Here is a 12,748-nt window from a genome sequence, read left to right as displayed (position 1 = left end):
GCCAAAAATGGAGAAAAAGTTAAAAATCTAATACGAGTACTAAAATATACATTGTAAAATTACAATATTAATCTAATCTAGCAAAAAATCAATATGCATAAGCAACTTGGATGGTAAAGAAGTATCGCGGTTCAACTCGTATAAATAATTGCAGAGGAAGAATTCTATCGAGAACAAGTTATCCTTTGTACAATGATCGATTCAAGTAAAGATATGTATCTACTATTCATTACTTATATATAAACATCCCAAAATGATAAACTTGGCCTCTCAAACCATACATCTACTCTGGCCTTCTGGCTGTAACACGTTCAATACTATGCGACATTTACAAGTAAAACGAATGGGCTTGAGTTTTATTGGAATGCTTACAAGAACCCACATATAAGTGATATAACTATAGGGTGAGACTGCAAAAATCATCATGTGTAGTAAGGTAAGGAAACTCCTAAAGACCGTATATTAACAAATCTCAAGCACGGCACATACAATCCGGAGCAGGGTATGTGTAAATAGATTGCTTCGGTTTGCGTAATCGTAGCTGACCGTGTCTGTAATGGTGTCCCTCGGCTACTGCTTGTCTGAAATCTACCCAACTCATGTTTTTGTCTAAGAAGATCTGACCCAACATACCCATGTTTGGCCTGATAGTCTTCAAACTCTCATACGTTCGATGTCCAACCTGTAAACATTAAATACAATGTCTCTTGTTAATTTCCAAAACAATAGAGTTCTAGTTATGTATAATGCCAAACTTAATCGTTTTAGTCAGGAAGTTCTAAAAGAACTTAAATCTGAAATTAATGTACCATGCATTAATTTGTTATAAAGTTTAATACTATGATATAAAGCGCAATAATGATGAATTTTCTAATGTAAAAAGCCATAATATTTCTGTGCTCACCAGAGCATTATGCATGTTTCCTGGAGAAGCTGAAATAAAAATGTCACTATGCATGCTGACATAATAATCTAAAGCCGCTAGCAAGGAAGCCTTCCCCTTGATCCGTGCACGCTCATCTGCAGAAGCAAGGCTCTTTTTATCTTCCATCAGGGGAAACAGTCTTCGTAAAGTCTCTAACCTAGCTTTTCCGCCATACACCTGCAAGATTGATGTCATCACATGTAAAAAAATTTGTCACTAGTCAATCAAGTTTACTTTGTTTTTTCTGGTTCAATAATACGGCAAGTAGTTAATTATTACCTTGTGCGAGGCAAGATATAAACGTGTATTGTTATCAAATCCCAGAGCAGCTAAAAGTAGTCCAACTTCTTCTGGGGTCATCGGGCAACGCCCTTGACTTCTCAACTCCTCATCAGTAAACTGAGAGTTCAGAACTCTTCCTTGCCACATTGCCTGTCTATACCTTGCTAGAGCCAGCTTTTCTGCTTTACCGCCACCAAAATCACAGGCTGAATGGGCAGCCATGTCCTGCACAAATGGAATATTTGAAAAATGCAATACAATCAAAAATCAAAATTGGTAAAACATACTGTATAAAACCAACATGATAATTAAGTGTACAACATACCTTATCAAATCGGAGGTGTAAAACAACAAACTTCTGTGGCTCTCTTGACCCTTTCCTGTAAGAAAACTGTCGAAGTAACCCATGCTCTGGTTCACTTTTCAAAGATGGGTATTGGAGCCGTCTCACAAGAGCATCACCAAGTGCTCTGATGTGTGGGACAAACGTCAGTGCCTGGAAATTAACTTTACAGCGTAGGCGTTGAAGGTCTTCAGGCATGTTATCAAAAGCTAGACGATGAGAAAAAGGGGAAATTGCAGCAATCCCATAGCTGAAGCACACAAACAAAGAAACAGCGTTAGTGCTTGCAAAGATAATTATATTTCCACTAGCCTTAGCGTTGTTCAAGTTATTAAAACTTCAAAATTTCCACTTTCATTTGCATTTAGAAAACAAAAAAAGAGCCTTGCAGTCTTATACCCTAGTTGACATGCTATTCCTAGTATTACACTTACTCACTCAATGTTAATGTGACATCATTAACATGAAGTGTGACAGCTTGTTTATAAACATGATGCCTGCTTTGTTTACATAATGGACATCTTGAATAGCATAAAGCTTAAAATATATATCAAGTCAACAGTCCGTGCATCACCTTTGAAGTACAGGCAGCACGTTCTCAGAGTACCAATGAACTGAAGCATGCACAGGTGCAGTTTTAACTCTGGTTTCACGAATAGCAGTGGAATAGAACTCCCTGGTGCTCCATGCATACTCAAATGGTAGCTCTTTAACTATGTTAATGTCATCCTTTAAGACATCAATAAAGTGATCCACATCAAAAATTTCTTCAAATGAACTGCCAAAAAGAAATTGAATGCAACTTCAGAGTTTGACTCCATAAACAAATTTTAGATCCCGAAAGAATATGTATTGCATCACTTATTCATAAATACTATACCTCGAGTCTTTCCACACAGGATTAACTTCAAGTAGGGGAATCACCAATGTCGCATTCAGAATCTTAGCAACAGCTACAGCATCACATATCTGGAAAAAGTTACAAATTCTTAGTTACAGCATCTCAAATTAAGACAAAAAACAAAGAAAATGATAGTTGGCAAATATCTTCAAATCTCTAGAACTTACCCCCATGCGTTGCTGGTTCAGACCTCCATCAAGAAATACTTGGAGGTATCCAGATGAATTAGTTGGCTTTTCTGCATAAATAAGAAAAGGCCAATGAGAGACTATCAACACAAGTCACAACTTGAACGAAAGAATTAATTAAAAAAAAAAAAATCTTCCAAGGCAGGGAAAATGCTCACCAGATTTAGAACTTATTCCACATGGTCTCCATCCTTGATCAGGTAACGGGGACCAAAGTTCGGAAGGCTCGTCGTTTGACTAGGAAGTGGAAAACAACGTAAAAGATATCAGATTGTGGGAGAAAAAAAAAAGGACAAACAAGGAGTATCAAATGAGATGATGTCCAATAGATATTTACTCACAGATTCACTTTTAAGAGCATCTTTCAGAAGATTTGAGTGTCGAGGTTTTACAGACAGCCATTCCTGCCATGGTAAAGAGATTCACAGTCAGCAGTCAGCACCTCTAATTCCCCAAACTATAGTTTAGTTTCAATATGCACATAGCACATTTTAAAAGACCATCCCAAAATTATTCGCATCACCCTATAGTTTGAGAAAGGGACATCTAATCTTGAGGGAATTAGATAAAAAGGTATCAGTAACTAGCTAAGAATTTCCAAAACAAGTAGTACAGTTCAATTCAAGCTGCCTATGTCATAAGAACAGACCAATCAACGAAGAGCACTGCTAGCAAGAAGCTGTAAGCATCAACCAAAAACCGCGACATAAATGCAATATGCTTTTACTATTTTTTTGCTCGACATTAAATCTGCTGCTAGAAAAGCCAAACATAGAATAATCCTGAGCAAGAACCACCAAAACTAATAAAAGAGCATCCCGTGAACCATTTTTATTCAATGTTCTTTATAGTTGAACATAAATCTAATATGAACCTTATTGTTAGCTAGGAAACAACTAACAAATGCTGCTTACTAGCGCTCCCACCTAACAAGAAGATTAGGAGGCTCGCACGCTTATGCTACCTCAACTATCACCAATAGAATTCAATTGACATCATCATTCACCTACTATGAGATCATTAAACCCATAAAATCTATAAATATGTTTTTTTTAAAGCTATTGGGTCTAAAAATAGGTATAAAAATGAACCATTACATGCTGAAGCAAAGAGACAAACAGCTACTCCCAAAATACACAAATTAAGCAAAATCAACACACTATAATGTAATTGTCCCAATCAACATGACGCTACATAATTATCAACTTATTAATTCTAAGAAAACATTTTGCTACAAAAATTCCTCCAGCACTTGACATCTCAACCGTAGAATCATTCAATTTCTTATATTATATTTACTAATTATAGCAAAATAGCAATCTTTAATCAAATAATCTAACAAAAAAAGGTTCAATGCCTTGCATTAATTCTGCGTAATATGACCAATTATATCATAAAAATTACCCAATTTATACAAATTAAATGAAATTACTCCAAAGAGAAAGAAATATAGCCATTTACAACCATTAATAAAGAGTTAAATTTTGCTAAAACTATCGTTGGTCTTCACATCTAAGACTCTTGTCAACTAGTTCACATTGAGAAAGTCAAAGAATTATTATAATTATCTAAAACACATCAAGATCACAATATCTATAAAATTTAACCCAATTAAAAACTTAAAATCAGAGAATAATAATAAAATTAATAGCAATTTTATGAAATTGAAATGAATTGAAGAAGAGTAAGAACATACAGAGTATAGATTAGGAGAATTATCAGCAGAACCCAATAAAATCGGGAAAATCAGCAGCATCAACAAGAAACCCACTTCATCTTTTCTTCTGAACTTCATTGTATTACTATACATACCCAGTTGAAGATTCAGGAAAATCTAACAATACCCAGAAAAATTAAAGAAAACCCCGGAAAAATTAAAGAAGAACCCTAACTGAAGAAATCAATTTCTAAATTTCCCTCTAAAAAAAACAGCTGATTTATAAAGGGGTATTAATTACTGGGAAATAAGCGCCATAAAAGGAAAGAACACTAAAAAAATCAGGACTTTAATTATTAAGTCACAGTCCCAATTCACATGGTACACAATGAAGAAAGAAAGGTTGGAAATTGGAATATAATACAACTGAATTCATGGGATTTTTTTTTTTTTTTTTTCCGAACTGTATTATAGGAAGATATATAAAGAAGATGATGAAAGTTTGTTTTTACAACGGATATACTAGTGAAAAAGGTGAAAAAGATGGAGTTTTTATTGAAGGGTATATTTTGGAGAATTAAGGACACCTCAAAAGACAAAAAAAATGAGGAGAGAGGAAGAAAAGGAGGTGGCTAATATGGTCAAGGAATTTGGATTTTATTGGTAGGTGCAAAAATTAAAAATAAACAAAAAATAAAGTTTTGGGTTCTTTCCCCTTATTAAAAAAAACAAAAGGAAAAATAAAATGAAAAAAAAAAGGGGAAGAAAAGGTGTAAAAATTGATAATGGTTATGAATCATTATTGCAAACAGAGAAGGGACAGTTGGGTGGTTTATGCTCGTGTCACCGACACTTTTCTCACGACTCAACTTCTTCAATCTCCACCTTTATGCGTGTGGACCGCATATAACGGTATAGTGTAGCCTCTACTACGCTAGCTTTGAGTTATGAGTCTACTATTATGGACTATTTATTGGTTTATACATTCTCAATATATCAACATGCTAACTTTCTTTGTCATTTGGTAATTAATTGGAGTTGTCATGGTGTCACAGATGTTGTTTTGAGATGTTCGGTTTGAGTTGGATTGGATAGTTAAAGAGCCAATAGTCTGATACGTTAGTAAACAAATAAGCTCAATCGAATCTTGGTGGAAGTTTGTTTATTAGGTTGACAAACAAGCTTGCTTAATAACACAAAGAAGCATAGCGCTAAAATTTTTTATTTGACTTGCTTATGCTAAAAAATGGATCGTTTGCGTTCAATTATAAAATTGATTGTTTAACAACCCTACATGCAAAACCTTTATACAATAAAAAAAAATAAACTAATTGATCTCGAATAGGTGAATAGAAAACTCGGATGAGCTCAAGACATGTTCGAGATATTTTTCTTATGAAGCTTAGCTCTGACGAATTCGGACTTAACTTAGCTCAGTTTATTAACATCCCTTGGTTGGATAATGTGAGGCAAAGGGGTTATTTGACATTAATAATTACATTGTCACCTTGGCACGCTACTTTGTTAATTGTTAAGATTAAAAAAATATTGTTGCCTTTCTAAAACGAAGGTAATGTAGTTGTTGAAGAGGGGCAAGTCTTGTTGACATTTATACTCCATATATTATTTATTTTTAGTGTGATTCGTATAATTGTCAATTTTTTTCCGAATTTCGTGTAAGGATAGGTTTGAGAGTTAAGAACATAGCTTATATATGAATTTTTTGTTAGGAATTTATATCCATATTTGAATATGTAACTGTAACAACCTAAAATATGTATGGAGTACTTTTCTATATTAGTATTACTATTGACATTATTGCTAAGGAATACTCTTTATTGAATAAAATATGATTAAAAAAATCATTGAGAGTGCGATTTATCTTTTCAAACAATTATTTGATGGTGTACATCTTCCAAAACTAAAACAATCAAAAACAATACGAAGTATGAAGGATTGTAGATATCATTTGCGGTCGTACTATATTATTGTTTAATGCTCATGATTTCTCTATACAAAGTCTTCATCTTATTCTATGCGCTTCCATGACATAAAATTCTTTTTAGGATTGTGGATAATATTTATTATATTACCCCTTAAAAAAGGTGACACTAAAGCCTCGGTTGAAGATTATAGTGTATTTTAAACGGCACTGATCTCAAATGACAGAAATTTAAATCATTATCTTAGAATACTTACCTATAATGCGGAGTTAATTAAGCTAATAATCATAATTAAGTTAAATAAGGTCATATTTAACCATATAGTAATATCAAATCATATAGGGTGTACTATTTTCTTAGGTGGGAACTAAAAAGGGGCCGGAGTATCAGCAATTATTTGAATCACACCAAAAATTAATAATAAAAGCACGATAACCGTACAGAAGATGTGATTAATCAAATTTCTTGGACACTTCATATGAAAACTTGTTGTACCATCCTTGGTAGTGTGGTACATTGAATGATCACATCCACCAATATATATTACAACATTAATTTGATAGAAATGAAACACCAAACAAGCAAATCGAGTGTACCCTACTCAAATCCTCGAATAATATCTAAGAAACACGTAAATAATAAATACACGACGTTACAAAGTCAGGTTACGTTATCAATGTGACCATTAATTTGAAACTGATGGAATATTGTATTACTAATTAACAAAGGACCGATTAGCTGTTACAGACACGATGATGACAATGGAATATTGCATTACTAATTAACAAAGGACCGATTAGTTGTTACAGACACGATGATGACAATGATCGTGATGAGAAAATGATCGAACAATCGGTAGTAGGTGGTGGTGGTGGCATGAGACGTGATGAGAGTAGAATTAGGGCTTGTTTTGGTGAGAGAATAAGAAGAAGTAGGAGGGAGGGTAGGATGCAATGGAGCATCTTGAACGTTGATTGCAAGTTTGATCCCACGAAAGCAGTAACCTCGACCGCTGATGAAGTAGTAAGGCCTCGCAACCGTTAGATTAAATACATCTCTTCCTCCTCTTGTTATGTTGGTTATGTAGTCTTTCTCTATGCAGTTTTTGTAATTTGTTTGGTTCACCTCTAGTACACTTATAATCCTCTTGTCAAACCCAAAATCTGTCAAAAAATTAAATTAAATTAAATTAGAATTAGTAATTAATTAAATCTGTCAATTAGGGAGTAATTATATTATGGTTAAGTCAGAAGACTTTAAATTATTGAAGGAAATAAATCAATTTATAACATGCAGAAAAATTGATTGCTACGACTTATTATTAACTTGTCAGATGCATGTTGTTACAAGTAACATTCTGATAGGATTAACAAGGAAACTTTCTTAATTAGGGATTGATACAGCAAGTTTGCACATTTTAATGGTATGACAGGTTGTCAATTGATATTTGATACCCATATGATTAAGATATATATTAAAAAAAATAAAAAAAAGTTGTCAATTGATGCAAAGAAGCTAAGTGAAGTGTGTCAAAGTGTATGTGCTACGAGTACTTGTAAAAGCAGAAATATATTTTAGAAATCAAGGGAAAAAAGAGTCACAAGCTAAGAAAGCTTACCAATTATCACAATACTTTTTAATTTACTGGATGTATTCATTGCACTCAAACTAATTACTGTATCACACGATTATGAGTGTAATACAATAAATATCAAACTATACATAAACTCGTGACCTATATATAAACATGTATATAAAATATTGAGTTTATGCATGGTTCAGTAATAAAACCTAAGTTCTAAACTATAAGAAATTTAATGTTATTATTCCAAAATAAAAATTAAAAAAAAAAAAAAAAAAAAAAAAAAAAAAGCATGGAAAAAAAGAGAGGAAATTAGGGTAAAATAATACTTACACAGCCAATCACCAACATAAAAATGTTGATTAGCAGCCCAATTAGAAAAGTTAACATTAAGCCTCCAACCAAACCTACTTCCTCCGACCTCATGCAACACTGGAGATCTTCCTTCTACTTCTACCACCATCCCTAACCCTAATATTATTCCTACCATTACCAATAAAATTTGCAACTCCATTTTTATTTTCTCGGCTTTCAGTATGTATGAAGTTTATGAAGATAAATGGCATGAGCTCTCTATATATATAGTTATACAAATTTTAATTTCTAACATAATAACTGAATTATATGCATGCAAATTCTATTTTGGTACTTTAGTTACGACTAGATGCTTGAATAATGTTTTGAATATATATATATATAACATCTTCGTTTTCTAAGATGGTAAAACATGCATATGGTACAAAACTGTATCCCTTGCATGTCCTTCATATCTTCCTTATGATTTTACCATAACACATTGTCATTCATATGATAATAATTGATATGTTGATAATATAACACCTCACTTTGTGTATTGTTAGTTTTAGACTTGTTGGTTGACGGTCCAACTTGAATGGCACGACCTTTTTTCATTTTGTATAATGTATGAACGACTTTCATCTGATAAATTGGAACGATATAGAAGGATTACACGCACAAACATTAGTTGTCTATTAGGTAAACTTTTGCTCATTTAGATTAATTGGATATGTACATTATATCTCTGTTTTATATTAATTGCAACAAACAAAAGATAGTATTTATTTAAAATCTAATCTCACATAGGTTTATGTCATTTTGTTTTCAAAAAATCTCTCAAACGCTCCCCAAAAAAAAAAAGTTAGGCCCCGTTCACTTCACCTTATTTTTGCTGAATTTGAATTATTTTTACTGAACTGAAATTAATTTTACTGAACTGAAATTAATTTTACTGAACTTAAATTATTTTTGCTGAACTCAATAGCTTACTACATGTGGTAGTTTATAGGAACAAATCCTAAACTTCTGTCTCTATTCTCAGCATTTGTGCTAAACTTTGATTAAAGAGAGATGTGGGTGTGAACACCCCCTCCAAGCAGGTTTTGAGTAGCTTTTAGCAGGAACATTGCTAATTGAACCAATCTTATTCGCGGTGAACAGAGGATAAGACTCAGCATCTCTGATCATTCTATACTTTTCAGACTGAACTTATTTTTACTAAATTGAAATTAATTTTACTGAATTAAAATTATTTTTCCTGAATATTATTTTTTAAGGTGAAGTGAACAGGTATTTATTTAGTATGAAAGAAAAGCATTGCTTCACCTAGTAGGCTACTAGCCCAACACCAAATTATATGAGTTCTGAAAAATTATTTGAAAACTTTAAATTACATTAGGGTTCTGAGATCCCACTTGGACTCCAGTAAAGTTTTGGGCCTTTGTCCCGAAGTGATGTGAGTAGGTCTAAAATACAAATCCAAGTTGTAAGATCAAGAATCCCAACATGATTATTTCCTCCAACTTTGGGATCAAATGATTTTTTTTTTTTTCAACTTTGGGATCAAATGATCAATGAACCGAATACTGAATACTGAAGTACTCTATCTATCCCTATTTTTTTGCCTTATTTGACTATGTACGGTTTTCAAAATGTGTGTTTTATATCTATATCTTTATTTCTATATAAGTAAAAATTATAAAAATGTAATATTAATAAAATATAGGATATTTTGGTTTTTAACACCACACAAATGTCTGAAAATGATTTTTAACACCCAAAAAAAAGATTTTATTTTAACACCACAATAAATTTTAAAAATTGGAAGTTACCACCAGTTAACGGTTTCTGTGACGGAAAAATGACGTGGGTCCCACATTTTGGTTTTAACTCCAACTTTCACCAAGCAAAACACGAACTTCATTCTTTCTGATCCCTTTCTCCTTCATTCTTTCTTTTCAACAATGCCGGACAAATTAAACAGCGAAAAAACAGCAATTCGAAGGCCTGGAACTAGCAATTCGAAGGCCAAGAAACACGCAATTCGAGGGTAAAGATCCGGCTGTGTTTGTAGATGAAGATTCGGCAATTTTAGGCTGGAATTCGACGAGTTTCGCCGCTCAAAGTCCGTCGAATTCACACCCAGATCCCGGTGATTTAGGCAGAAATCCGGGAGTTAGGGTTAGGGTCATTAAACGCCGGTGATTTGGGCAGAAATCCGGTGAAATTTGGGCAGAAATCCGGGAGTTAGGGTTAGGGTCAATAAACGCCGGTGATTTGGGCAGAAATCCGGTGAAATTTGGGCAGAAAACCGGTGAAATTTGGGTATGATTTTTGGGTATGGGTATGAAAGCTCACTTTAGTTTGTGTAATCAATGCTATAGTGAATGTAAAGTGCCTTCTTCAGTTAAGCAGGAGGAGTTTTCATTCAAGGAGTACCAAAGGGAGGCAGAAGCAGCGAAAGATAAGTTCAAATGTTTCGGTTTCAAGAAGAACTAGCCCTGAAATAATTCTGTAGTTAGTTGCATTTTGTTAATTGTGTATTAGTATTAATTTTTTTTCTTGTAAGGTTAGCTGTTTGGTGTGAATTATCTAGGTTAGATGATGTGTGCAGAAATTATTGTTGCCCTTGTACAGTGATTTTTTTCCCCTTGCTTTCAAATGTTAATTCTTTCTGTTCAAGTTTGGATGTGCATCCTTGTTTAATCTGTTTACTGCCTTGGTTCATGCTCCGTTGATTGTTGATGGAGATTTTTCATTTAATCTCTTTTTCGCACTCTAATTTTTTTATTTTATTCAATTTTTGGGGCATCAATTTGTTGATTGGTGGTGGTCCTAAAATTGTGTAATAATTGAGAATTGAATGAAGGAGGAAGAATTGTGTAATATTTGAGGATTGAATGAAGGAGGAGGAAGAAATCGTGGAATGCAGAGGTGAAAATTGGAGGAAAAACAAAATTGTGGGACCCACCTCACTTTTCCGTCACACTTTCTGTTAAATGGTGGTAACTTCCAATTTTTAAAATTTTTTGTGGTGTTAAAATAAAAGTTTTTTTTGGGGTGTTAAAAATCATTTTTAGACATATTTGTGTGGTGTTAAAAACCAAAATATCCTAAAATATATAATGAGATGAATCTAACAAGATTACTCACGACTATATTATCTTTTATACATTAACGGTAATTTATAGTCAAAGTTTTCGAAGTTTGACCAAAAAAATGGCAATGGGGCAAAATAAAGGTGGATTGTTAAACATCGCCCGCAAATCTCCACATAAAGCCCACAAAATTCACTTGATTTAACAATATTGCCCTTAACATAAAAAAAAATAAAAACACACTCACACTCTCATTCTCATCACCAAACACTCATCTTCTTTCTACATCTCTCTAAAAAAAATTCAAATTACGGCAATGTCGAGGCGGCAAGGCAAGGAATTGGCGGTAACAGCGGCAGAGGAAAGGAGGTCTCAAGGAGGCAAGGTACAATTTTTTTTTAAAAAAAAAAAGTTTAAATAAAATTACAAAAAAAAGGAAAAAAAATACAAAAAGTTTAATTAAAATTACAAAAAAAAAAAAAATTACAAAAAGTAGGAGTGGCGTCTGGCCAGGACGCCACAACCATGGTGGCGGCGTCCTGGTCAGGCGCCACTGCCACGGTTGCGGCGTCCCGAGCAAACGCCACCACCATGGTAGTGGCGTTCCGGCCAGACGCCACCCCTACTTTTCGTAATTTTTTCCCCTGATTATCTCGCATTCCGGCGACGATGACGGCTCTCTAGTGTCCCTCGGCGATCCACTCCAGCTCCACATTCTTCGTGAGAGTGAATTACAGTTTCGGTAAAAATTAGAAAAAGGGCAAAAAAGTCTAAGTAAAAATAATTGTGGGCTTTATGTAGAGATTTGTATGCGATGTTTAACAAATCCCAAATAAAGGGACGAAGGGAGTACTAAATAAGACATAATTCTCCATCATCGTATAGTCAGATTAGTCATGCAAGTTTGGTAGAGTGAGTGGTGAGCTCACCTCAAGTTCATGCTCCACTATCTACATATAGCCATGATGGCCATGAAAAAAAAAAAAATATATTCTCCATCGACGGCTAATTATAATAGTTTGTTTTACCCTTAAGATTTATTTATATATTTTTTTTTGCAAATCCTTCAAAAAAGAAAAAAAAAAAAAGTTTAACACATTTTATTTTTTTTGTATTAGTGTTTTTTTATTTTTTAAAGGTAAAGAAAAGTTCTTATCAAACCGGATTCCCCACCCCAAACTACCCCCTCAATGCCCTCATACTGAAGTTGTTGCTACTTCTTTGATGTTTTATTAGGCATTTTCATATGTGTTGGCGGTATTGCCTTATACTAACATCATTAGCATTTGGGGTTCTCATAAATGTAGCAACGAAGAATCCCTTTTAAAATAATGAATAATATGAACTTGATTTTTACGTTAGGTTGATAAACAACGTGCTAGTACAGCCAAACTATTACAGTAGATTCATTTCACAGGCATTAATTAACATGAAAATAAAAAAAATTTAAACAAAAAAAAAACTATTAGTGGATTAATTTTGAACTTCATTTTATATTTCATAATTATTAGTGGATTAATATCATTACTAAT

At 33.4% G+C, this 12,748-nt stretch overlaps 2 protein-coding genes across 2 annotated transcripts; both read right to left on the bottom strand.

Moving 5' to 3' along the window:
- Positions 1–111: 111 nt before the first annotated feature.
- Positions 112–5,004, bottom strand: LOC110695245 (uncharacterized protein At1g04910-like). Its single transcript, XM_021872494.1, has 10 exons — positions 4,336–5,004; positions 2,981–3,043; positions 2,798–2,876; positions 2,619–2,689; positions 2,431–2,519; positions 2,125–2,328; positions 1,533–1,800; positions 1,205–1,432; positions 905–1,102; positions 112–682 (listed from the first exon to the last, which is right to left on the bottom strand). Exons 1-10 carry the CDS (start codon positions 4,447–4,449, stop codon positions 473–475), a joined length of 1,524 nt encoding a protein of 507 aa, XP_021728186.1. The 5' UTR covers positions 4,450–5,004; the 3' UTR covers positions 112–472.
- A 1,708-nt stretch (positions 5,005–6,712) lies between these two features.
- On the bottom strand, positions 6,713–8,477 carry LOC110695364 (lamin-like protein). Its single transcript, XM_021872609.1, has 2 exons — positions 8,155–8,477; positions 6,713–7,402 (listed from the first exon to the last, which is right to left on the bottom strand). The coding sequence occupies exons 1-2, from the start codon at positions 8,333–8,335 to the stop codon at positions 7,017–7,019; spliced, it is 567 nt and encodes a 188-aa protein (XP_021728301.1). The 5' UTR covers positions 8,336–8,477; the 3' UTR covers positions 6,713–7,016.
- Between the last annotated feature and the right edge of the window lie 4,271 nt (positions 8,478–12,748).

The sequence above is a fragment of the Chenopodium quinoa genome, unplaced genomic scaffold, assembly GCF_001683475.1.
Source record: "Chenopodium quinoa cultivar QQ74 unplaced genomic scaffold, ASM168347v1, whole genome shotgun sequence".
NCBI lineage: Eukaryota > Viridiplantae > Streptophyta > Magnoliopsida > Caryophyllales > Amaranthaceae > Chenopodium > Chenopodium quinoa.
Note: the sequence above shows the minus strand (reverse complement) of the source record. Positions and strands in the feature narration are given on the sequence as shown.

Bases quoted from the DNA above. Each gene is read 5' to 3' on its own strand.
- LOC110695245 (XM_021872494.1), bottom strand. From the start codon at position 4,449: ATGTATAGTAATACAATGAAGTTCAGAAGAAAAGATGAAGTGGGTTTC. The intron at 2,877-2,980 runs GTGAGTAAATAT...TCCACTTCCTAG, and splicing joins ATGCTCTTAAAAGTGAATCT to TCAAACGACGAGCCTTCCGA. The intron at 1,103-1,204 runs GTAATAATTAAC...TCAATCTTGCAG, and splicing joins TATATCTTGCCTCGCACAAG to GTGTATGGCGGAAAAGCTAG.
- LOC110695364 (XM_021872609.1), bottom strand. From the start codon at position 8,335: ATGGAGTTGCAAATTTTATTGGTAATGGTAGGAATAATATTAGGGTTA. The intron at 7,403-8,154 runs GTAAGTATTATT...ATTTTTTGACAG, and splicing joins TTATGTTGGTGATTGGCTGT to ATTTTGGGTTTGACAAGAGG.